Raw genomic sequence first — 23,980 nt, forward strand, 5'->3', positions numbered from 1 at the left:
AGCCACCTTAAAGGCAGCCAGCGACTGTGCTCAGTCACCATCTCGTGATCCTGAAGCCGACTAAACTCTTCCATCACTCCTTCATCAATCACTCCATCCCTTCATCTCTGCTCCAAATCCTCCTCCATTTCTCCTTTCACTATCCCTCCCATCATCCCTTCATCTTGAGCAATGGCTGGGGGGGGTGAATGAATGCTGCAGAGCACAGAGGAGCATCGGTGTCCATCATGAGGGCAAGAAATAGTCCCCAGACCCTCCCTAGTATCCTCTCTGACCCCTGAGTAGGAGACCTCAGCCATTGATTTGTTGCTACTCGCTCATATGGACTACACCAGTCTCCAAGCAGCAGTCAAATAGATCCATAGGCAACACATCCCGAAGGACTGCCTGTGTGCGGGTGTGAACATTTACATTCACATGTTATGTTGTGGCGTGCATGGCCTAATGAGTGTCACAAATGCAATAAATTCTTTCGGAAAGGCTTTGTATATGTTTCAGGATCAATACTGAGGCGAAGAAGCCATCATAACAAAGACGAGACACAGACTTTGACTCTCACAAGCTATTGTGTGGTTCTGAGGTTAAACAGTTCTCTAAGGGCACAAGTACTTCTGTAGAACATTTCTCTCAAAAGCTGACATATTTACTTTCGGCTATACACTGTAGAACAAAATCACACAGGATGTCAGTGGAATCAACTAATCTTTTATCATTAACTTTACAGAAATATGTGTTTTAGTATTCATTACAGTTAGACTTACAAATTTCTAGTATTTATTTTCAGAAGACTTCCCAACATGCATTGTGTGAGAGTTAAAACTCTTCTAAGACCTGTTTTTTCATAGTTTGAATAAAACATAGAAAACTCGGTGTGTCTACACTGAAAAATGAGAACTGCTGGACCAGCTTAATTAAATTACTTCAATAAGTAACACACAAATTAAGTTTACAAGTTGAAACTTAAATTTAAAGCAAGTCACATTAAAAGTTTCGAATTTTCCACCTCAATTATTTGCTTTACCCAGAAGTAAAATACTGCTCCTTGGCAGCCCAATGGTGTAGTTTCAGGAAAAAATAGTTATATTGGAGTAACCAAAGTATGTAATTTTATTTTTACAGTGTATATAGTGGGTGGAGCAGCATTTGACAGGCTGAAAACAGTTATCCCCAAGTAGCTCCTGATAAAGTCTCTAAGATAAGATAAGATAAGATAAGATACATGTTTGGCAGTAGCAGTTTCGAGAGGTGGCATGATAGATTGCAACTGGCCGGGAACTCTTTCAATATGTGGCTCTGGATAATACTTAGGATACAGCACTTTGGCATCTTCCACTGTATTGTAGACTGTGAAGTAAGCCTTGACTTTTGTAGACTGTGGACTCCATCCCTCTTCTGCTATTAAAGCCAGGGCCCAATCTATAAATACATCTAGTGGCCTGCATCCCTGATGAGCAAGCTAATTGACACTGTTAATGGATGGAGTTTCACAGAGCTGTAAATAATGTGTAGGTTCACACTTACTGCCTCCTGCCGCGTTACTTCTGGGAGGGCAACATGAGTTTACCTGCCAAGTCCCGTCTCTCCAGCCTCCCTCCTCCAGCCACGTCTGCTCCGGCCAGGGGATTTACACAGAAATCAATAAAAGTTTCTCCAAGCCCACCCAGTCAAAGTCAGAAAACTGCATCTCCTCCTTTTCATGTACTATAACTACCTTTTAGAAAAACAAACAGGAGCAGGCAAAAGGACATAATAAAATCAGTTTCACTTGGCTCACACCCACTGCTTTCTACTGTATATCATATAACCAGCCAATTCACTTCAGTGTGCTTACAAATAACACATCTTTAGACTTTGAAACTGAATGCAGTGTATACCCTAAAGTCTAATGTTGCATGCAGATGATTCCCAAATCCTTCCTATCAAAAAAATGCCGTCATTCCGTAAAAAAGCCCTTTGTCCTGAAAATACAGTCTGGAGCTGGAGTTTAGTGACTGCCTGCCTTACTGGCTGCCAGACTCTATTTACATATTGCTCAATTTAACCCATTAAACATCTCTTTCTAAAACATTATTAACGATTTCTTATGACCCATAAACAAACACTAACTCATTCTGCAAACATTTAGCATTAATTTGAATTCTAATAAATGTGAAAAGGTCTAATGATAAGAGTCATTACTGCCTGGAATGGGAATTTCAAAGGAGTGGCGGCAGGGTTCTTGTCAGTGAAGTCAGTATTTCAATTTAGCACGTTTCCTTAGTCTCTGATGACATATCATGGTCATGTTATGATTTCTATAATTTAGTAAATATATTACATATTTCTCTTTCAAAGTTTTAAGTTACATAGCATATGTACTTATTTTAATCCTAACCATGATCCTAAATGTAACCAAGTGGTTTTATTGCCTAAAGTTAACCAAACTGCAACCGTTTCACAATGTTAACTATGTGTTTATTTTTGTAACCATGGCAACAATGGCCACCCGACCGGTCCACAAAAGTTAATGCAAAGGACTGACATATCACCTGCACATGAAACTGGACTAAGCTAAAATGAAATTTAAAGTTGCAACAATTGATAAATTAATCAATTGGTTGTCAACTATTGAATTAATTGCCAATATGTTCTTAATCACTACATGGCCTGAGCCATTTTTTTAAGAAAAAAAAGGTCAAATTTCTCTGATTTGAGCTTCTTACTTTTTCTCATTTGCTTTGACTAAATTCTCACATGTAAATCCAAGTAAACTCACTTCATCACCTCTTTGAAATGAGGCTGAGCGTTTACTCATCAATTTTTAGATCAATTGGATCAGTCAGTAAGGGGAAAACAATATTTATCACTACACCCCGGCATATAACTCACTGCTACACAAATAAATTCATTATACAAATGTGAATTAAGGTAGGTCAAATTTGGATTTTGATACACAACAACATTCAGCAAGACATCACTTACATTCTTGTATCATATAGTAGGCAGATATTGAAAAAGGTAATATAATAAGTAAAGTAATATAAGTAACATTTCCAGGGTTGACTGTCATGGTGAAAAAATACTTTGACGGGTACAGCTCACACAATGACCATATAGCCAAAATGATTCAGAAAAACTGTAAATGTCAATACCATCTGGATTTATAGTCCAAACAACTAATCAAGAATGACAGATTAATCGACAACGAAAATAATCTTTGGCTGTAATCCAATTTGAAAGTCATGTAAACTTGTGTTATTCGTAGGCAGACTGAAGAGTGCAGGTTGCAGCCAGGCCAGCACAAAGGTGAAAGGCATTTAAACATTTGAGACAGATCAATTGATCATAGCAAAGCCACAATCATAGATGAATGGCAGCTGCAAACTGACTGCAGACTAAGAGACGGATCAGGTTTTCAGTCACTTTGATTTTAGATACCTTTAAAGACAGCGCTTCAAAGGCCTAGAGGTTGCTCTGATGGAGTGATTGAAAGAGGAATGAGGAAGGGAGACATGTAGGGAGGAGAAAAAACACTAACCGTCTATACCACACACACACACACACACATTCTTCTTGATTTTACTGCTATACACAGCCCACCTTGAGTGGAAACTAATTGCACATGTCTTTATAAACAAACTTGTAATGAGCGCTTCTTGTGGTTGTTCTTTCCATTCAATGCATGTACCAAAGGGAGCAGAGCATGCTGTATTCCAAACACATATTTTCAATTATGCTGTGCACGCCAAAATAAATACAACTTTGTGTCCTTGTCCCAGCTCTCTTTCTTTATTTCTTTATTTATTTATCTCATGTCACCAGTGAGCTGGAGAGGAGTAATAATTAACACTAATGGTCTGACTAACAAGCAGGCACCAGGGTGTTAATTGCACTGACGTATATTTCCTAGTAACCACATTCAGCCCGGTGAAATCCAGAAATACTGTTCTGCTAAAGAGCAAACAAGAAAAAACATGCATAGATAGATAGATAGATAGATAGATAGATAGATAGATAGATAGATAGATAAAGCAGAAGAAAGAATTCTGGAGTGAATCCAAAGAGCCAACAAAACAGATATGAGAACCCATCAGCCATTAATTAATTTGAGTAGTCTTTTTTAATTAAGCCAGATCTACCGTTGAATAGTGAACCACAGAACGGCTGCCATGTTGGAACTCACATAAAGTCCACATACTCTGCTCATTCATCCACATTAACATTTTGATCATCAAAAAAGAAACACAAATTCCGTCTTTCATCCGTGTCTCCCGCACTATTTGGCACACGACTCGCTTGTATCGCACTGAAAAAAAAAAAAAATGTGAATGCGATACATCTCCAGTACAAAGCCCTTGACCAGTTTGTGTCTCTGGCAATAAAGCACAGAGACTGTTAGCTACAGCGTCGCCACTTCACCAGGGAAGATAGATGGAAGGAGTGAGGGGAGAGATGGCTGCGTGATGGAAGGGATGGGGTGTGAGGGGGGGGTTGGTGACGCTGGAAACGAGGCGGACATACATGGCCCTACAGTCGCCCACAGATGCTCCCTCTGCCCCCCCCCTCCCTCATGTTCTCCCTCTTTTTGAGCACAGTATGGGAGCAGTCTTTTGGGGGAGGCTGGCAGGCAATCAGTGATGTCATGCCAGCAGTGCAGCGATGGCAGCTTAACCTATTTTCGGAAATACCACAGAATTTCTATTTATAACTGTGCTGAGCAGCATGTATCTTCACACATCCCTCACGGACCTGAGCATTCATAGACATTTTCCATTTTCTAAAACAGGTCTTCATTACAAGTTGGGGATTGTTAAATATCCGTAGGAAAAAGGTCTTGTTTACCGTTGCCATAATTGCCATTTGGGGACGTAATATGGAATATTATTTAAGTTGTCAAAATACTTCCTTTTTGCAATATCATTAGTCTGTTGTTACAGATAATTTGAGCATTTTTAATAGTGAATCGTGAGAATATGAGACAGTACACTCTTAGAAATAAAGGTGCTAACTAGAATTTGGCTTGTCCCTCAGGGGAACCCTTTCGAGGGTTCTACATAAAACTGTAGCTGTCTATGAAAGGTTCCACCCAGAACCGCTGCCTCACTCCATCCTCCCCCAGAACCTTTATACCTTCTAATCTAAGGGTGCAAATGAGAAGAGAGTTCTACTAAGAACCCTTCATGATTTAACATTGACATCTAGCAAAGGTTTTCATTCTAAATAAAAGTACTAATGAGAACCAAAAAGTTTTTTTCTCAACATGTCCTTATAGGAAAATCTTTTTTGGTTAGAACCTTTTATAGAGGTTCCACTTGGGGGAGGGTTGTCAAAATTTTCACCCAGAACTCCTTATTAAGGTTCTACAGAGAACCCTTCCATAGTGTAATGGTTCCACCCAGAACCCTCTCTGGGAATTCTATCCAAAACCATTTAACCCTATAAGGATGCTAACGGGAACCCACCCTGGAAGTTCTACCAAAAACCCTTTGTCATTTAAAGATGACATTTGGCATATTTTCACTCTTAGAAATAAATGTGCTCATTAGAACCTAAAAGGGTTCTTTGGGTTGTTCCCATAGGAGAGCCCCTTTTGGTTCCTGGTAATAACTTTTAGAAAGGTTCAACTTTGGTTCTATGAAGAACCATGTTGTATTCTATAGATGAGGCACAAAAAAAAAAATATTGAATCCCCTTGATTGTAAAAACATCTTTTAATGCCCATGCTTTCAACATGTTCCTCATAAGTAAATGGTTCTGTGTAGAACCTCAGCCCCTCAGGAGGAACCCTTCCAGAGCCTTTATAGAGTGTAGTAGAAGTTGTAGTATTTGTCCTGGCAGTAGCAGCAGTAATATTGGAATAAGTATTACTTGAGGGATTTTCTCATGTTAACAGCTTCCAGGTGATTATTTTACACACCTGCCAAACTTGGCCTCTGCTCTTCCTCCTCCACCTTCCATCAATCCCACCCTCCGGTGTCCACACAGCTCTCAACCTGTCAGGGGGATCCTCCATGTCCCGAGCTGAGCCATCACTCTACTCCCCCACAGCCTTGGGATAAAGGCAACTATTTGTTTCTGCATCTCTGACAAACACTTCATCTTTTCCCCCTCCACTTATCCATCTGTCCATACATCCATTGTTCTGTGCCCACATGTCTGTCTGTCATTTGCCTTGCGGCCCCGCTGCACACACACACACACATGAGCCATCCTCCCCTGTCCAATCCCATTGATGACAGACAGTGCTAAGTCATATCCGCGCGGCTTTGTGTTGTTCGCGTGCACTCTCAGGCAGATACATGTACGCGACATTTATGCATTGTTCATTCACACCAGCATCAAGGGCTCAACCATTTGGCAATCAGAGAGATGTGACAGCTTGACTAATCTGTGATTGTTTTTTGGCCAAAACATGGGGGTTAGCGAGCCCTCCAAGGGCACAGCACTATAAGGCAAGACAAATAACTTATTATTTTCCAGGCTTGTACAAGGCTTTATCGCATGAGTTCTCCTGAACCATTCCAAAATGGAGAGGGATTATCACAAAACATTGCATTAAAATCTCCTCTCTCCCCTCTCCCTTGTTATTTCATTTTCCTTCTAAAATGAATCTGTGCCCAGCCAGGCTCAAACACAACATTAAAGAGCTCATGCTATTCTAACAGAAACCACCAACCCCCTCCTCCCTCCATCACTCGCTCCTTTTTTTTCCCTCTGTGCCTTTATAACCCCCCCTCATAAGAGTACACTCTGCTCTGTAGGCAATGGCACTCTCTGCTAAGCTACCCATACAAAATAGATAGGCTTCTATCCCTCTATTTAGACTAAGAAAATAGCTGTGACCTTTGTGCATGAAGAGGAAGGTGGGACACTTCTACCGACTCTACCTTCAGAGGAGAAATGTGACCTTAAACACCAAAAATAATTCAATCCTCTCTGTACAATTTGAAAAGACTACTAGAGCAACCAGAAAAGAACAGAAAAAAAAAATTTTCTATCAATTTTAATTAATTCAAATTTACTTCCTCCCTTGATTTTGTCAATCAAAGCAATAATATTAAAATCTAAAGTTTTCTGGTACAGGAAAGAAATACTTGATACCAGACTCAACAAAAACTACCAGAATATATTTAATTTCACAAATCAGCTTCATAATTATACAAAATATTCTTTGTCAACCAGAATGAATCCAATCTATTTCTAAGAGGGAACTCCTTCAAATTAATTGCACTTAAATGTTTCTTTGAAAAGAGAAAAATATGTTTTTGCACTGCATGCTGTAAAAAGCATGGAACGAGCCTCCAGAGTGTATAGAGCGGGCTCCTTCAGTTAACACTTCGAAGTCATACCTATTTCAAATATGTAGTATTCTTTTATGAGGAACTACTGTTTATTGCGAAAAAATCTGTTTAATTTATTCTGATCAACAATATATCCTGTCCTGATTAAATTTCTTACATGCTAGTGATGTCACAATTACTGGCCTGTAGTTCCCTGCTAATGATTGCATTTCTAGAATTAATTCATAATATACAGATTATGTGTTTAAGACATCATCCGCCATTTTTAAAAACTTTTTGAGACACATTTAAAAGAAATATTTGTATCAGCAGCAACATAAGCAAACACAAAGCCATAATGACAAATGGGTTCACTTCCAGGTAGCCAAGTGATGAAAAACCTTTTAGTGCCTTAACACCCATGCTATTACAGCCATGCCTCCAAAACACAACGCTCTTGACAGTCTAAAATAAACCACCACAGAGCTCTATTTAGTCCATCTAATGAAATACACATGCAGTGTATAACTTCATAAACAAGTGTCTCAGTGATGAAATTGGTCCATGTTTTCCCTAAGAGCTCAAAGTACATCTTCCTATATCTGTCTCCACTCCAGGCACCCATTAAGAGCAAACATATTCCAGAAAGGTCATGGAATAACGGCACTTCCAACATACTGAAAGCATAATATACTGCGAGCCGTAATGAATGTTGCATTGCAGCAGGAAATCAATCCATCTGAAAGGCTCTCTCGGGCAGGGATTAAGGGGAAGGAAGCAGAGACAGAATAAAAGCCAGGTGAGTTTGGTGTGCGGACACTAACCTCCAGCAGAGCACGGCCTTGTCGGCATGTGAGATTGGCAATCTCCTTGGAAAACCAACAGAAAAAGAGGAGAAGAGAGAGGGAGGCAACACTCCTCATCCTGAAGTCAAGGCCCATAGCGCCTGTCAGTACCAGTTGAGCTGCTGCATCTTTTATGAGGAAAGCCCTGTTGCTTATTACAATATTTACAGACGTTTAAAGATTGCGAGGCGAGTGTTGTTACTGCATTAGCTTGGCTCGGTGGCCTTCGCTCACTAGCCCTGACAGAAGATTTTATTCTAGATTTGTTAAATCGAATCACTGCACAAAACTGCAAGCAGGCTGAGAATTGTTTTTCCTGTATCTCGGTGTTCACATGCTCGGCTGAAATGGAATCAATTCCTTCTTAAAGCCTTTATGAAGTTGTTTAATTTCATTAGCAACCATACAATGGTCACACTGGCAAAAGGCCTGTGCTACACTGATGTGTTAAATCATCACAGCGTGTTGTGTATGTACCGTCCATGTCACTTCCACAGCTCTGTTTACAGTCTGTAAGTGAATTTATCCCATCTGTTCCCTCAGGGGAGATGCTGTCCTACAGCAGGGCCGTGATCTTTGACACTTTCCATAAGGCTTATACACAATATGGAGATGTGTAGATGCACTCATACTTCCATCATATCAAAGAGCAGAGAGGCGCTTCAGCAAATTAAACAAAGATTAATCAGTGCTACTGTTTTTCAGGTACTTCTACAGGACAACTGCAGGCTCGTCTCTGTCATGCACAATATAATTTTACAGTTTTTTCTCATTCACTTTGAGATTTTTTTTTTCAAAACAACACATTCCAATCTCAGAAAAATTAGTTTGTTGTTCAAAACAGATTTGAATTTCTCCTTCATTCCATTGGGGAAAGTGTTTTGGCATATGTGTGCAAAAGAGTAACTGCAATTGTCTATAGTTTTGTGCATTAACCACTTGCACATGGCTCACTGATTAAAACTGAACTGTATCATTTGACAAAATGATAGATTTAGTTCTCTGTCAGACATACAAGTATAATCCATGTCTATAACATGGAATGTTTTTAATGTCTGCTAAATTGGCGACTGACCATTCCTAAGTCTCACCCCTTTTTGCACTGTGCTCCAACAGTTGTGCAAACCTGGTACCTGATGGAACCTCGGTCAGTTTCCTGCTTTCCTATTTCCTGCAATTTGATATGCCATGTGGTTAAAACAACATTACCAGAGCAGCATTATTTTTCCTAGAATGGTGAAGGAATATCCCACCCTACTCTGCTCTAATTGGCTTACCCTGATATTCCCTATCAGTCTCACTTCCCATGGCAAAACCATTCCTCAACCTACCCAATCCAGCCAGTGACAACAAGGAGTTAGCCAATCAAAGGTAGAGTAGGATGGTTATTCCTTTACCATACTAGGAAAAGAAAATTGATGTTATCAGGAGACTTGTAAAGCCTCATATATAGTCACCTCTTAAGTTAGCTAATATTATCAAAAGGCTAGCTAATTAGCTAGCTAATCTACCTCAATTATGCTAGTTACATCTGATAGCTAACGTTAGCAAAATTCTAGTGAACGGGGGATGGGGGTGTGTTCTTTTGTGTTTTGGCATGGTTGTAATTTTAGGGCAAATTACTGTATATAACCTTACATTTAAGATCAAAGGTGAGTTTTCTGTATAGCTAAATGTAACACAAAGCTACACAAACGTGTACTACAGTATTGCACAGTATTTACTTTACTGTAATATTTATGACCAGTAAATACATACAGTTGAAATCTGAATTTAAAACAAAAAAAAAAGAAAAATTAGTATATACAGTGGGAAACATATCAGGGGTTGACTGCCATGTTGAAAACGCATCTAAACATTTTGACCAGTACAGCTCACACAATGACAAAACAAGTTTTCATTTTGGTGGCATAGGCCAGTTTACTGACACGATAACGTGGTTTTGAAGTATGAATGAAATATTCTAGCTGAGGTACGTCCTTTTGCAGACATTCAGTAGAACTGTGTTGTCCCATGACACAGCTGTGACAGCTGCACTTACACTTTAGAGAATGTTAAGACTGGTTGAGCCAAAGTGATGGAGAAAACCAGTAATTTGATGCATACGCTATGTTCCAACTATCCCTGTTTCTTTCCTTTTCTCTTTTTTATTGGCAGGCAACCCACAGAGGAAGGATATCCATCAGACTAGCTCAGAGGGAGAAAAAAAAATAAAAACTTGAATAAATATTTCATTAGATTATTCTGTGATTTAATGTGCTTCTGCTTGGCTGAGGTCTAGGGCAATATCTCTGGTCCATTTATAAATGCATTAACACAATGATACCCGACAATAGCTTAATATTGATACCCAGGCTGAGCTAGTCGGCAGATTGAAGCAGTGTAGGGATTGTTTTGTCTGTCTGCTGTGTGCTGAATCACACCTGCAGAAAAAAAGAAGCCTTTCTTCCCTCTCTCTCTCTCTTGTTTGAGTGCATGTTACTTAATAACCGCATGAGGGAAGATTAGTCAACCAAACTCATAGGATAAAAATCTGTCCAGATGAGAACAGCACTCAACAAAAATCACTAAAACAGATTCATGTATGCATCCACTTTTTTTCAAAACAGGATTATTTGAGCAAAAATTCATAAATAAAATCAGAAAAGCAGCATCTTAAACACATGAAAAAAACAAGACCACAGATTAAAGCCTTAGTTCTGCATATATGCATGTGCATAAACGTGCAAGTGTGTGTTCTGCATGCGCTATAAGTGGGAGCTAATTAAAGCCAAGGGGAGAAGTTTTCACAGACTATGATAAATTCAACATCAGGAAATCCTCTACCTATTAATACCAATTGGGCGACAATAATTGGCAGGCCATCGACAGCGTGGGCAGAATTAATCATTTGAAGAGGCAGACTAGACTGAATTTTTAATTGGCAGAGGCAGCCACTGTTTAGGGAGGCAACCAGCTGATCACCCAAGAGACTGCTGCTTCAGACAATGCACATTTGCTAATCCTCTTGAGTCAAGTTATTATGGCCATGCATTATTATCACGCTTTACAAACTAATTCCATGTTTTCCCTCATGGATTACCAAGGGGAAAAATAGTTGCATAAGAAAAGAGGGAAATAATAAACACAAACAAAGCACAATGTGGATGAAATGAAAATCAAAATGACAGAATAAGTGCAGCGGCAACAAATGCACAACACTTAGAATGATGAAAATAGATGTGTATGTGTGTATGTGTGTGTGTGTGTGTGTGTGTGTGTGTGTGTGTGTGTGTGTGTGTGTGTGTGTGTGTGTGTGTGTTTATCCCTCTGTCCATCACTGTATTTGTCAGTCTGAATGTGTCTGTTCCAGTGTTTCCATCAGGATCCATACTCATAATCCTTTTCTGCTTAATAACATGATTAAATATAAAATACTCTCGTCAGAGATCACTGACATATTAGGGTTTGATTATGTATTGTTAATTGCATGGCTTGGATTCATTACACTTTAAGCTATTTAATTTGACAGAACAGTACTCATCTAAAATTAATTAGTTGTTTGTAAGTTAATGAACAAAGGTAAAGAAACAAGTTTTCATCACTTCTACTCAGATCAGAGAGGTGACCTTGTTTACCTACACTTATAAAAGATAATGTTTTAGACTTCTGAGCTATTTACTGAAAAACTGTGAGAAAACTCCTGATTGACACACAGAAGTTATAAAGGTTCACAGGATTCCTTTTTGTATTTTATACACCCTTATAAAAAGAGGATTTCACTTTGTTACAAAGCTCTTCAGAAATTGAGTTTTGCATTTCAAACGGTCAAAGGACCTGAGAAAGAAATCCTTTCACTGAATGCAAACAGTACATCTCATTTACAATTTTATTCTGTTCTTTAACTTTAACTTTAAACTTTAATAAGTGATGACTATAAAATATTAAGAAAACAGACAAGAAACTTTTCAAATGTAGAAAACTATCTACACTCTAAAAAATTACACAGGAATTTAGTAGAATCAACTAATCTTTTCTCATTAACATGAACATAAAATTTTAATTATTCAAAGTTAACTGAGCTTAAAATGTCTGGCATTTGTTTTCAGAACACTACAGAAGTTATAAACTGTGAGTTCTTCTAATCTGAAGTCTGACTTAAAATGAGGAGTTGTATCAACATACCATACAAAGTTCAGTCAACTATCAATCTAAATGATGTTTAACATTTTAAGAAAACTCATGGTGGTTTGGTTTCACAGTAATGTAAACAATACAAACCATAAAATCTTATAAATTATTATAAATGTTAAATATTATAAATGTTCATCGGTGTGACTTACTTGGTTCAACTTGATAGCTTTAGCTTATTGAACATGTTAATATCAAGTCTATTTTACTAGAAAAGTTTATTTTGTTTTTAATCATTACTAAATAACTTCACCTTGTCCTTTCAAATTTAGTCAACTCACAAGTTAAAGACAGCCTGGACAACTATTTTAAGTTGAAACAATTAATTTATTTTTACAGTGTAGGTGAGTAAATAATTCACAATATTTATGCTAAACTACTACTAATAATAAACTAAATTTATTCATAGGCCTACTTGAATTATATATATGTCTATCAAAGCTCTATTTTCTGTGCATGGAAATACATCTAAGAGCCCAAATTGTCTTTTGTCTGACACCCTGATCAGGCCACAATCACTTAGGAGCTAAATACTGCAATCATTATGCAACACAGGGCAATGACATTTTAGTATATGTATGCACACACATGCACACGCAAACACATTTCGATGAATGCCAAATGAGTGCCACACTGAAAAAGATGTCTTCCTTTGTACACACGAACAATATCAACACGACCGTTTGCCATCCAGGCATGTGGCTTCATGGAATATGTGGCTAATAGAAGCTACGATAACAACTTCAACCTCAACCTCACATTTTTGATCCAAATGATCACAGAAATTTTGCAAATTAAAGCATAAATAATAATTAAAAAGTATTTCATTTGTAGGATTTTCCTTGGTTTCTGTTACTTTAATCCCATTCATAATAATGTTATTTAAAGTTTCTTGTTTGTTGCAATACTGTGCCTCTTATTAAAACTATTGCAATCAATCTCAGGATGTCCATATTAATGAATATACAGGGCAAAAAATATCACTCTATTTTTGGTACGGCATCCATACAGGAGCTTCGTGACAGTTGTGGACAACCTTTGTGACGGTAACAAATGTAATATCTTCTGATGGTGATTCTATATGTCACAGAAGACATGACATTGTTTGCAATGTTTGCCAATGACATTTACATTATTGTCACAGATTGTCATTTGTCTTTTCTAAATGTCATTGCAATAAAAGGCCTATCTCCTGTACTAACATCCTCCTCATATCAGCATCTGCTCTGCAAGAGGAGGAATCCAAAAGAGAGGCCTTTTTTTAACCAATCCTGTGGGAAAAAAAAAAAAAAAGATGGAAAAGTCTGGTCTGTAGCATCTATGGAGTAGTTTTGGAAACAGAGATGAGGGCAACATATTGAACCATAAATGTTATGCAAAAGAATAAAGAATGTCACAACTCTTGTTCAGAAAGTATTGAGTTTTCTCCCTTTGAATCATGAATATGGTTTTGCAACTAGTATTAACCAATTTTTTACCTAAGTTATAAAAATTACAAATTCAATAAAATTAATAATCACTGGTCAGACTTCACTTAAAAAAAAAAGTTTATAAGACCAGTTAGCATTAAGAACAAACTGGTTTTTTACATGATAAACATCAAGTTAACATAAGAATAAGAAGCTAAATCATTACGCGCTACTAAAAATAAAAACTGAGATGGGAAGAAGAACTTTTATTTTAAGACCTGTTAAATTATGGAATTCATTACAATAACTCACTGAAGAACAGCACTGCAGTTCGATGTTGGTAGCGAGATGCAGTTACTTTCACACTATTGTATTGTATTGTCAGCAGGTTTATTATGTGTGTACATGTGGGTGAATATTTGTGTATATGTAGGTACATTACAGTATGTGTATGTGGCTATATGTGAATATATACGACGTATGTGTAATTAATTATGTGTGGAATTTTATGAATGATTCTATGCTTAAATGTTTTAATATGGACTCTTGGAAGATTAGTCAGTGAACTAAAAGACAGCTGATACTGATAACCTATAAATTACCTGTGCTTCTCATGGCCAATACTGATAACTGATAATTCCACATATTGTATTTTTGAAAGACGTTCATATAACTTGTACTTTATGCACGGTGAGAAAGGTGCAGATGTAGTGAGCAAAGATGGATGGTTTAATATTCCATAGCTCTGACTGACATCACTATTACAACAAAAACAACCCCTGACTCTCCAAATGTTCATTTAGTTTTTCATCAAAAAAATTCACAAACATACTTCGACATTTATAGAGCATTTTGTCAAAGAATTCAAAATTCAATGCTTTGACATAATCTGTCAAATCCAATATTATTATAACCAATATTTAATGGCTAATATATGCCGATGCCAATGTAGGCTGATACAGTTGTGATAGCTGGCCGATTATTTATCTGCCCTGATATTTATTGTGCATCTGCTCATTATCATCATGGAAATCTGTACATAAATGTCAGTGTGATCATTTCGACCAGCACACAGCTCCTTTAGTTCTCCAGAGGTTTTTTTTATCCAACCTGGCTGAGTGCAAACACAAATGAAACGTCAACAAAATTAAAGTTGATGATGATGATGGTGATGGGGTGATGATGATGATGATGATGATGATGATGATGATGATAATGATGATGACGTCTACACTGCGTGGGTCTCCTCTGAGGGGGGGGATCACGTATTATGATACGGTTTTCCAACCCAGGCAGGCAGTGATGCACACACACACACTATCCATCCCTGATAACCAACTTCATTATGGAGGCTGGAAGTTGTCAGTGTGTGTAGTGAGCAGCTGAGTGGATTTACACCCTCTGCCTCCCTCTCAGCTTCCATCTGAGCAGAAGCAGCATCACTGCCCCACTCTCCGCGCACGGCGACGGCCGTCATCTTGCGACACTTCTTGCGCCCTTTGGAGACGCGGTGATAAATATGTTGAACTGATTTCGCCGCGTCTCGTTTGCTTGCACCCGGCCAGTCCCATATTCGCACATGGGGAGATGTTAAAGAAAGCATATGGATGAATAAATGATGCCGCCCCTCCGCGCAGAGACGGGGACTGGCAGAGGAAGGCTCTTTAAAAATGCATCCTTTTCCAAAGCGCCTCTGCCCCACTTAAGAAAAATACTGTTCAAATGCAATAAAATACAGAACACTTCCAACCTATTAGGCATGAAACTGCAGGAGCTCATAATATTTGCAGACAAATCTCCCGTTTTGGTGGCGCGTGCATTGAAAAATATGAAATTATTTTTGATGAAAACACAAATAGAACTTGTGCGTTATAACGCATCATAACTGGAACAAAATGTCAAAACATCATGAATGTTAGATGAAAATATGTAAGAAATGATGCACATGATGATTTTATGAATTGTTTACAATAGTAGACTGATATCATATGGGGATTAAGCCTGGTAAAATGTAAATAAAAGTGTTAAATACCCGTATTTTGCGCGTTATTTCAACACAAATGTGCTCAAAAGATACAGGTAATAATAAGCAATATTATTAGGATAAATATGGGCCTTGCAGCCGTTCGAGGGGGCGACACGTTACCTTTGTGCATGCCGGTGTATCGGTCCTTCAGCACGGTCAGTTCGTGGATTTTCCCAAACTGTTCAAACAGAGGTTTCAGGTCTTTTTCCTCCAAGTTCCGCGGTATCTGCCCGATAAACAGCTTAATGGCATCTTGGTCTTTCATGTTGCCGCTCTCCGGATGAATTGAAATGGGTTCTGACCCGTTCATGGGTTTCGGGAATGTGATCTGAGGGTACTGGTGCTGGTGTGGGATAAGTAGTAGTGGTGGTTGGGTCGGTGGTGCCCCCGGTCCGGTGAAAACCAGGCTGGAGTGAGCGGGCTGGGGCTGCTGCTGCTGTGGATGGTGCTGCCTTCTTGTTTCAGTCTGAGTGAATCTGGCCATTCTGAGCTGGGAGCAGAGTGGATAATAATGACAACACACACACACACTGTGAGAGAGCAAGCACTCAGCTGGAAACCAGGCTGACTTTCTATCCGACACACAACACACACGCACACACAGTACAAGGCAGAGAGGAGGGGGTGATAGTGGCGGAATAGAAGAGCGCAGGAGCGATATTAGACACTCTGGAGCGACACCCAGTGTCAAATACTGAGTACTGCAACTTATGTGGGGCCAATAGACTGTCGAGTGTTTGTATGAAATGTGGGTCCCGACGAGCTTTTTAAAGCATGACTTAGCATGTTTGTGAAATACAGTCCCTATAAACGGTGGTGGAAGAAGCGCTGCAAATCCTTTAGTAGGGGAGACCTGGGGCAATTGTAACTTTTTTTTTTTTTTTTTTTTGTTACAAAGTCTCGACCAAAACTGGATCTTTTGGGCTGATGCTTATACCAACATTAAAACAAACGAACAAACAAACAAACCAAAAAAAAAATCTGCTACCCATACATTGCCTGATATTTTCCATACAGAATATAGAGTATATAAATAAACTCCTTTTCCCCAATATTCCCTTAAAAGTGGGTCAAAGATGTAGGCAGGATATTTTAGTTTAATACTAATTTACTGTGCACAATTGCATCACTGCACTGAAATAGTAAACCTTCACATATATTTTTTAATAATTATAAATAACTATAGCCTAAATGAAAAATGTATGTTAAACCTGAATAAAATAATTATGAATTTAAAAAAAAAGGTTTCATATAGGTATGTATAGTATGATATTAAATTTAATGGAAGAAGTCTAAGTTTTTCAGATGGGGGCGGCTATAACAGTGGTTGGGGGAAACTGTAACACTGAAAAAAATCTGTCACATTAAATGTCACAGCAGTCATCTAAACTCTAGACAGCAGAAGAAAAATACCATACATTTAAAAAGTAACTTTCATACCCCAGAATCTGTTCTTTATTGAAAACATCAGCTGTGGAGAAATGATCCTGATCTTTTTCCACAGGCTGTGTTATCACTCTAGCTTGTTTCTGATTAGAGGAACTGAGTATGTTACATGGCCCCGTGTTACAAATGCCCCCAGTCTCCCCAAAGTAGAAACATACCATAAAATACTCCATAGGCCTTTTCACAGCACACATTTGGACTTGTCATAACAGGAGAAGAGCAGGTGTCACTGACAACATTAATGATGACTCCCTCATATCTAAGTGACCCAGTAACCATGACAACCATCATTAAGTTTATTATTTACACCTGTGCAATTCCTTTTACTTGAGTTAAAGTAAATAACTATTGGCAGTAATGTGCATAAGTCCTACAGCGCTCATTCAAAATTATTGATGTGTTACTGTGACAGCAGTATTTCAGTGTAAGTGGTCTGGGTCGTGCTGAGTCTCACAATGTAGTAAAGTAAAATGCTGACGTATAGTAAAGTAAAATCTACAAAGTTACTGCAGTGGTTGGATAAATTTTAATTGAAAACTGCAGAAACTTTGTAGATAAATGAGGTAAAGTAGTGCAATGTTTCCCTCTGAACTGTGCTGGAGAAAATTGAAAAGTTTCACAAAGTTGAAAGTGTCCCCACAAAACCAGTTTAACTTGACTGTGCTCAAGTGCAGTACTCAAGTCAGTGTCCAGAGATCCTTCTGCTGCTGCTAAACTAGTGATTCTCAAACTTTTTCTGTCATACCCCCCTTCAAAAGTGGAAAAAAGTTGATTAACAACGACAGAGGAAGCAACAAATAAAAAAAGACTGAAACTGAAATTTATTGAAATAAAGGTAGAATCAGCTAACTCTATGTATTCAACATTGTTTTACTTCCTTAGAAGTAAAGAAGTAGAAGTAGAAGAAGCTTAATATCCTCTTTTAAACAATAAAGATGAATTGATTGAATTTGTATTTCATCAAAAATATATAATATGAAAACTAAAATCTGAAAATAGTGAACGCACTTTCTAACAGGTGAGCATGCTTTCTAAAGTTTTAAAGAGTACAACAATATTAAGTTTAAGTGTCATATCTCGCCTTAAAGAAGGAACTGATTGCTGCAACATTTTTAAAAACCATTGAACCTTAAGAAGTTATAAAATACATGCTGAATAGAGGTGACATATACACCTCTACAGCATTGAAGAGTAATGAACTACATGTAATTAAACAAGCAATTTAATTACATTTTGCAGTAGCTCACAAGTAGTTTAGCTGCACTCATATTCTTTTTCAGATTTCGTTATTTTTGTGCAGTCAAGTACTAACACTACAGTTGCACAAGCAATTTGGGGTATTTTATTTTTTGGTTCATGTATGACCTATGAACAAAAGGCTACTTTTTGCACTTAACTCAGTTGAGTGGCCTTTTGTTGCTGGCATGTAACTTTTTTGTATTATATTTTGTCGTAATTTTGTATCTCATGTATATTGCCATTGCTCAAAATACTACTGACCCATATTTAATTCCACAGTTTTTCTTTAGCTTGCAATCCTGTGTCAAAGTTGATTCCCCAACAGTCCACCTCTGTTAAAAATAAAAATACAGTAAAAGCTGGCATGAGCCTCCACTACTATACTATTATACCCAGTAATGTATGTGACCGTGGATGTTGTACAGTAAACTATGCTGCAAGTGACAACTGCTCTATTTAAAAGTGAAGGGTATTGCTATCAGCAATCTGTCATTAGATTGAGTCGAGGGACCTACAAACATTAACCACAATTAGGAGACTTACTGTAAGTACTTTTCAAACAGCAAGCAGGCTAATCCCCCACGAGGGGGTTTATTTGCATCATTTGCCTTCTCTTTGCAGACACTGTCAATAGCACTCAGATCCAAATCCATCACCAAAAAAAATCTAATTCAACTGTTACTGAAAGGAGAACAACACTGACAAAACTAAAGCACGACAGTCCGCTGGACAGATTTTCTAATTACAGCCTATTTAACAGTTGATTAAATAAAGTGATATATACTGTCTGTGACAGCAGGCTCAAAGCTGGGAGGTGAATCAATACTGCTGCTGGCTGCCGCTGCTGCTTCTCGGCACCACAGGGGTCCCCTACCAGAACTTTGACTTACGAATGGCTGCATCACTGTGTGAGAGAATCGCCTTCAGCTGCCTCCGTCACTCTCAATTCTGCAGTATGTCTGAAAAGCGAGGAAAGGCTCTTATTCAAAGGTATGCAGTGGAGACAGGTTGGTCAACAATGTTCAGGGCAGGGATGCATGGAGATGTCATTATCTGTGTCTGTATCTGCATCTGTATCTGTATCTCTATCTGTTCAACCAACAAAATTATCTGCACTGTAAAAAATAATTTGAGAAAACTTATCATTTCAAATGTAAGTGTTGCAGACCTATAATGTTTTGTTGAGATAATTTAGTTTTAGAAACCCAGAACTGTGTATTTCAAATTATTCTTTTTTTTTCTAAAACTGAAACTCTCAACTTTTTCATTTTTATAGTGTGTCTCTTTATATGTATTCAGATAGAACCAGCCAAATCTTTTGTTTTCTAAACTAATATTCAGTGGAAATGCAATTGTGCCTACAAAGCTTTACATTAAATATTTCTACAACCTCATTTAATTTTCAGCTAACTAGGTTTTATGACCTGTCTAAAGCCCACCACCACCACCCCTTTAACCCGGGGGATACTGAAAAATCAGAAACTGAAAAAATGTTTTGTGAATCAAAAGATTCTGTTTTGCATTGGAAATACTTCAGTAAATATTTAAAGTATATAGTTGAAGAGAATAATGTTTGTGCATGAAATCAGTCATTCACTAACTTAGATGCAATCTTTTTTTTTTTTTTTTTTAAGTCTGCCAAGGTAATCAGGAGCTGACTTTTTATGAATAATAAGCAACTTTTGATAGAATAAACACCTGTTTCCATTGCATTACTTGTACTTTTGTGAAAACAGATTTGGATTAGGAAGAATAGTTCAGGGTTGAGAAGTTTGGAGAAAGACACAGGCCATCCACGGTAGATGTTTGTTTTCACTGGGAGGGAAGTGGGGATAATTTCAGCTCTATTGAACTCTGCTCATAATATTTCTCTCTGCAAAGCTCAATAAGTGCAAGTGTAGAGGGAAAGACATCAGCAGGGAGAGTTACACATTGACATTAGCGGTCAATATAACAGTGGGTGGTAGCTACACAGACATGGAGCATTTTTATTGTAAACTTGTTCTTTTGAAATGTGAATGTAATTCTTTGAAGCAGTGAAGTCCCAGAGTGCTGTGCGAGATGCCAGTTGCTGAAACTGCTGTTTTGCTTTCGATTAGTCGCTGTGCTATTTTATGCTTAGTTCATCGTGTTATAAATGTATTGATTAAAAGAGGCAGGGTACTGGATGTGGCTGGCCACCTGAATGGGAGTTGGCAAGGACAGGAGTCAAAGTGTTTGGCGGATGTGACTCAGCGTGTTGGCCTTCTTACATCTGTAGTGAGGAGACAAACAGGGATGCAGTGAAGCTCACATTGAATAAGAGCACTGAGCTGTCATGGCATTGGCTCACCGAGGGAGGCTGCATACACTCTTAAAAATAAAGATGCTAGCTAAAAAGAGGACCTCGGCTTGCACTAAAACGATAAATCTTTCTGGTTTCTGATAGAACCTTTTTTTTTTTTAATAAGATTTCACTTGGAACTCTTTCTGAGATTTCTACCTAGAACCCAACATAAAAAGTTTTATCCAGAACCATCTGTGAGAGGTTTTTCCTGGAGCTCAGAATAACTCAACTCATTTCAACTCGAACTTTATTTATAAAGCACATTTCATACACAAGGCAACACAACGTGCTTTACATTAAGCAACGATACAAATAACAATCAAATGCAGTATACACATTAACAAATGCCAGTGCAAAATGTGCAAAAATATACAAAACATCAAGAATATACAAAAATTAAGAGGAATAAGAGGTTCTATGGAGAACCCCAAACCTATTGTGTGGTTTCATCCAGGGCCCTATCTGGGGCTGCAATCCAGAACCTTTCCACCTTCTAAGGTTGCTACTGAGAACCCATCCAGCGGGTTCTATCAAAAACCCTGTTACATGGTACAAAACCCTTGACAAAAGGACTTCTTCTCTTTTTCTTCCAAACAGTGTCTTGGATAAAAATATTCTTAATGGAATCTAAAGTCTTACACAGAACTGAAAACAAAACCTCAAAAAAGGATGAAATGACGAAAAGAGGAAATCAGGCAAGAACTATCTTTTATTTGTAGGGTTTTATCTAGAACCCACCAAGGGGGTTCTACAGAGACCCTGCTTTATTTTTCAGGGGTTTTATAGAGAACCCACTGAGAGGGTTTCACTTAAAAGCTTTTTATATTCCAAGGATTTTATATACAACACACTTAGGGGGGAGGTGAGAACCTTTTTATATTCATAGGACTTTATCTAGAACCCATCATGGTGGTTCTGCAGAGAACCTGTTGTATTCAGAAGGTTATATCTAAAAGCCAGAACTCTTTTGTATTATGGTAGAGAACCCCTGAAGAAAGAGGTCTTCAAGGATTTTAAATGATAATTGTTAAAATCCTTGACAAAAACTTTTGTCCTAAAAGGGTTCTTTGGATGAAAAGTGTTCTTAATAGAATCACAAAGAAGGCTTGACAAGTCCTTTCCTCAGAAAGGGTTCTTCAGAGGCAAATAGTTCTGGGTAGATCCTCTGTCACTCTGGAAGGACCCTTTTAGAGCTCTTATTTCTCAGAGTGTGGCTATTTTTAGGGATGTGGTCAGCACAGGGGGAGGGGGTATTGAGAACTTCCACTTCATGGTTTTTTATTGACCAATGCCATTAGTGTTTCGCCAAGCTGAAGGCAGAGACAAGAAATCAATAAAGGTCACACTATTAGTGCGAACTAAAAAGTTACATACAATTTAACTGGCTGGCGTTTATTCTGCTGCTTGTTAACCAGTCTGGACCCTGAGACAGAGGGAGGGAGGGAGGCTTGATCTGTTCAGCTTGGGAAGCCTGGGAAGGCCCAGAGGGAGACAAAGGCAGCTCAGGGAGTCATTTTGCATTCAGTGTGCACTTGTAGACATACAGTTAAGACAGGCAGGCAGACACGCTTACACACACACACACACACACACACACACACACACACACACACACACACACACACACACACACACTCTTCCTAATTACCCAAATTCAACATTATTCTCCACATCCAGTCACTCTCTTGCATATTGTGCAAACACAGAAATGCACATAAGCACAAATACCATAAAGTGAATACGAGCACACACAATTTAGCTTGCCATATGCCGTCTAGTTAGGAATTGAAGTCGATGAGTGAATGAGGAACTTGACAAAAAAAAAAAAAAAATGTGCAAGTGTTGAGGGAAAGCTTCTTCTCTGCTTGGGCTGGCATGCTGAAGTTTTTGAAAGTGTAGTTGCGGTTTAATAAGCGGTAAGAGTTGGAGGTGTCCCCTGGTGCCTAATTCGCCATCGCACTCTGGTTCTGCATTGCAAAGCATGCTCGTTCAACTGTGAGGTGTTGTTCAAGAAAATTAGGGTGTGATGTGATGATGGCATATCACACTAGAGACAGTTTTATGGACCGCTGAGTTAACAGGCTGATGAGATGTGATAAGAGCAGGCTGAACTGTGGAGTTAGTGTGCCGCACCTTTACTCTCCAGGCCTAGAGGCCCGCCTCTCTCAAAGTAGTCGAGGCTCCCCCATATCAATCAGAGCTTTTCAACTAAAGAACACACCAACATGTGTTTCATATGATCAAGAAAATAAGAACTTGAGTTTGTTCTCATAAAATTTCACAGTTGGAGTTGACAAAGGAATGCACTCGGAAATGATTATACGTCCTGTGAATTCTCTTTTTGTGGAGTGTAAATAATCAGCAGAGAGATGAATTTAATAAAACAAACTATTCATGCGTTTGACCGCCCCAACCTCCCATTTTACTTCCAATTAGAACATGGATGTAGTCATTAGGAGAGATGAGGAAGAGAACTGGGTTTCCGAGTCTGGGCTCACTGTAACTAGCTGTGTTAATAATCATCCATCCTTTATAGGCAACAACAAAATATCTTTTATTGAAATCCCACATTTGTAGTGCACCATAGGGATTTAGAATGGGGCTCCCTAGAATCTGCTCAAATATAGCCCAAGAAAAGTGATGATCTCTTACCATGACCAGATTCAACTGTTCTGGTTGGTTTACGGCAACTGGCTGATTTGCAGTGGTGGAACATAAGTAATAAGAATGTGAATCACCAAAGGCCCAGCAATGTGATTTTATCAAGACACTTAAATTACAATACAATATTATTGCAACTGCGAACATTTTGCGATATGCTGAATATTGCAATAACGTATATTGTTATATATTATGACTTATTACCCTTTTTTAACTGCAATTTATGTTCCCAAAGGAAAACTTTGTCAGCATCTATTTATCTAGCAATAAGGTTCTCAGTCTGTTCATCTCACTTCAGTCATTTTTATTGCAGCAAAATGGGACTGTCAAGTAGACAGACTGATCAAAACTGTGATAGATGTTTCATGAATCTGAAAAACTCACCTGTTTGTATTACAGTCAACATAGTCCAACTGCCCTGAATGCAAACTGATTTGGACCATTGTACTGTACTACTGCAGGTATTTTGAATAATGTACACAGGAGTTCAAGCGGGGAATTCAAAACTAAATTATTGCCGGAACTTTTAATTTGTATTTGCAATATTATTAAGATATCAATACTTGGCATCTGTTTATTGATACAATATTGTCATGCAA

General features: G+C 38.2%; 1 protein-coding gene across 7 annotated transcripts in view; it reads right to left on the minus strand.

The window, feature by feature from the left end:
* Positions 1 to 16,240, minus strand: part of celf5a (cugbp, Elav-like family member 5a) — a 270,790-nt gene extending 254,550 nt beyond the window's left edge. For 5 of the 7 annotated variants that reach the window (XM_084722924.1, XM_084722926.1, XM_084722925.1 and 2 more), the window contains exon 1: positions 15,830 to 16,240. In XM_084722924.1, the coding sequence (XP_084579050.1) occupies positions 15,830 to 16,193 (364 nt within the window). In that variant the 5' untranslated portion in view covers positions 16,194 to 16,240. The remainder of the gene's footprint in view (positions 1 to 15,829) is intronic. The other 2 variants (XM_084722927.1, XM_084722923.1) reach the window with 1 other exon arrangement.
* Positions 16,241 to 23,980: the final 7,740 nt, after the last annotated feature.

The sequence above is a fragment of the Lutjanus erythropterus genome, chromosome 7 (genome assembly GCF_056507025.1).
Source record: "Lutjanus erythropterus isolate fLutEry1 chromosome 7, fLutEry1.hap2, whole genome shotgun sequence".
Classification (NCBI taxonomy): Eukaryota; Metazoa; Chordata; class Actinopteri; order Lutjaniformes; family Lutjanidae; genus Lutjanus; species Lutjanus erythropterus.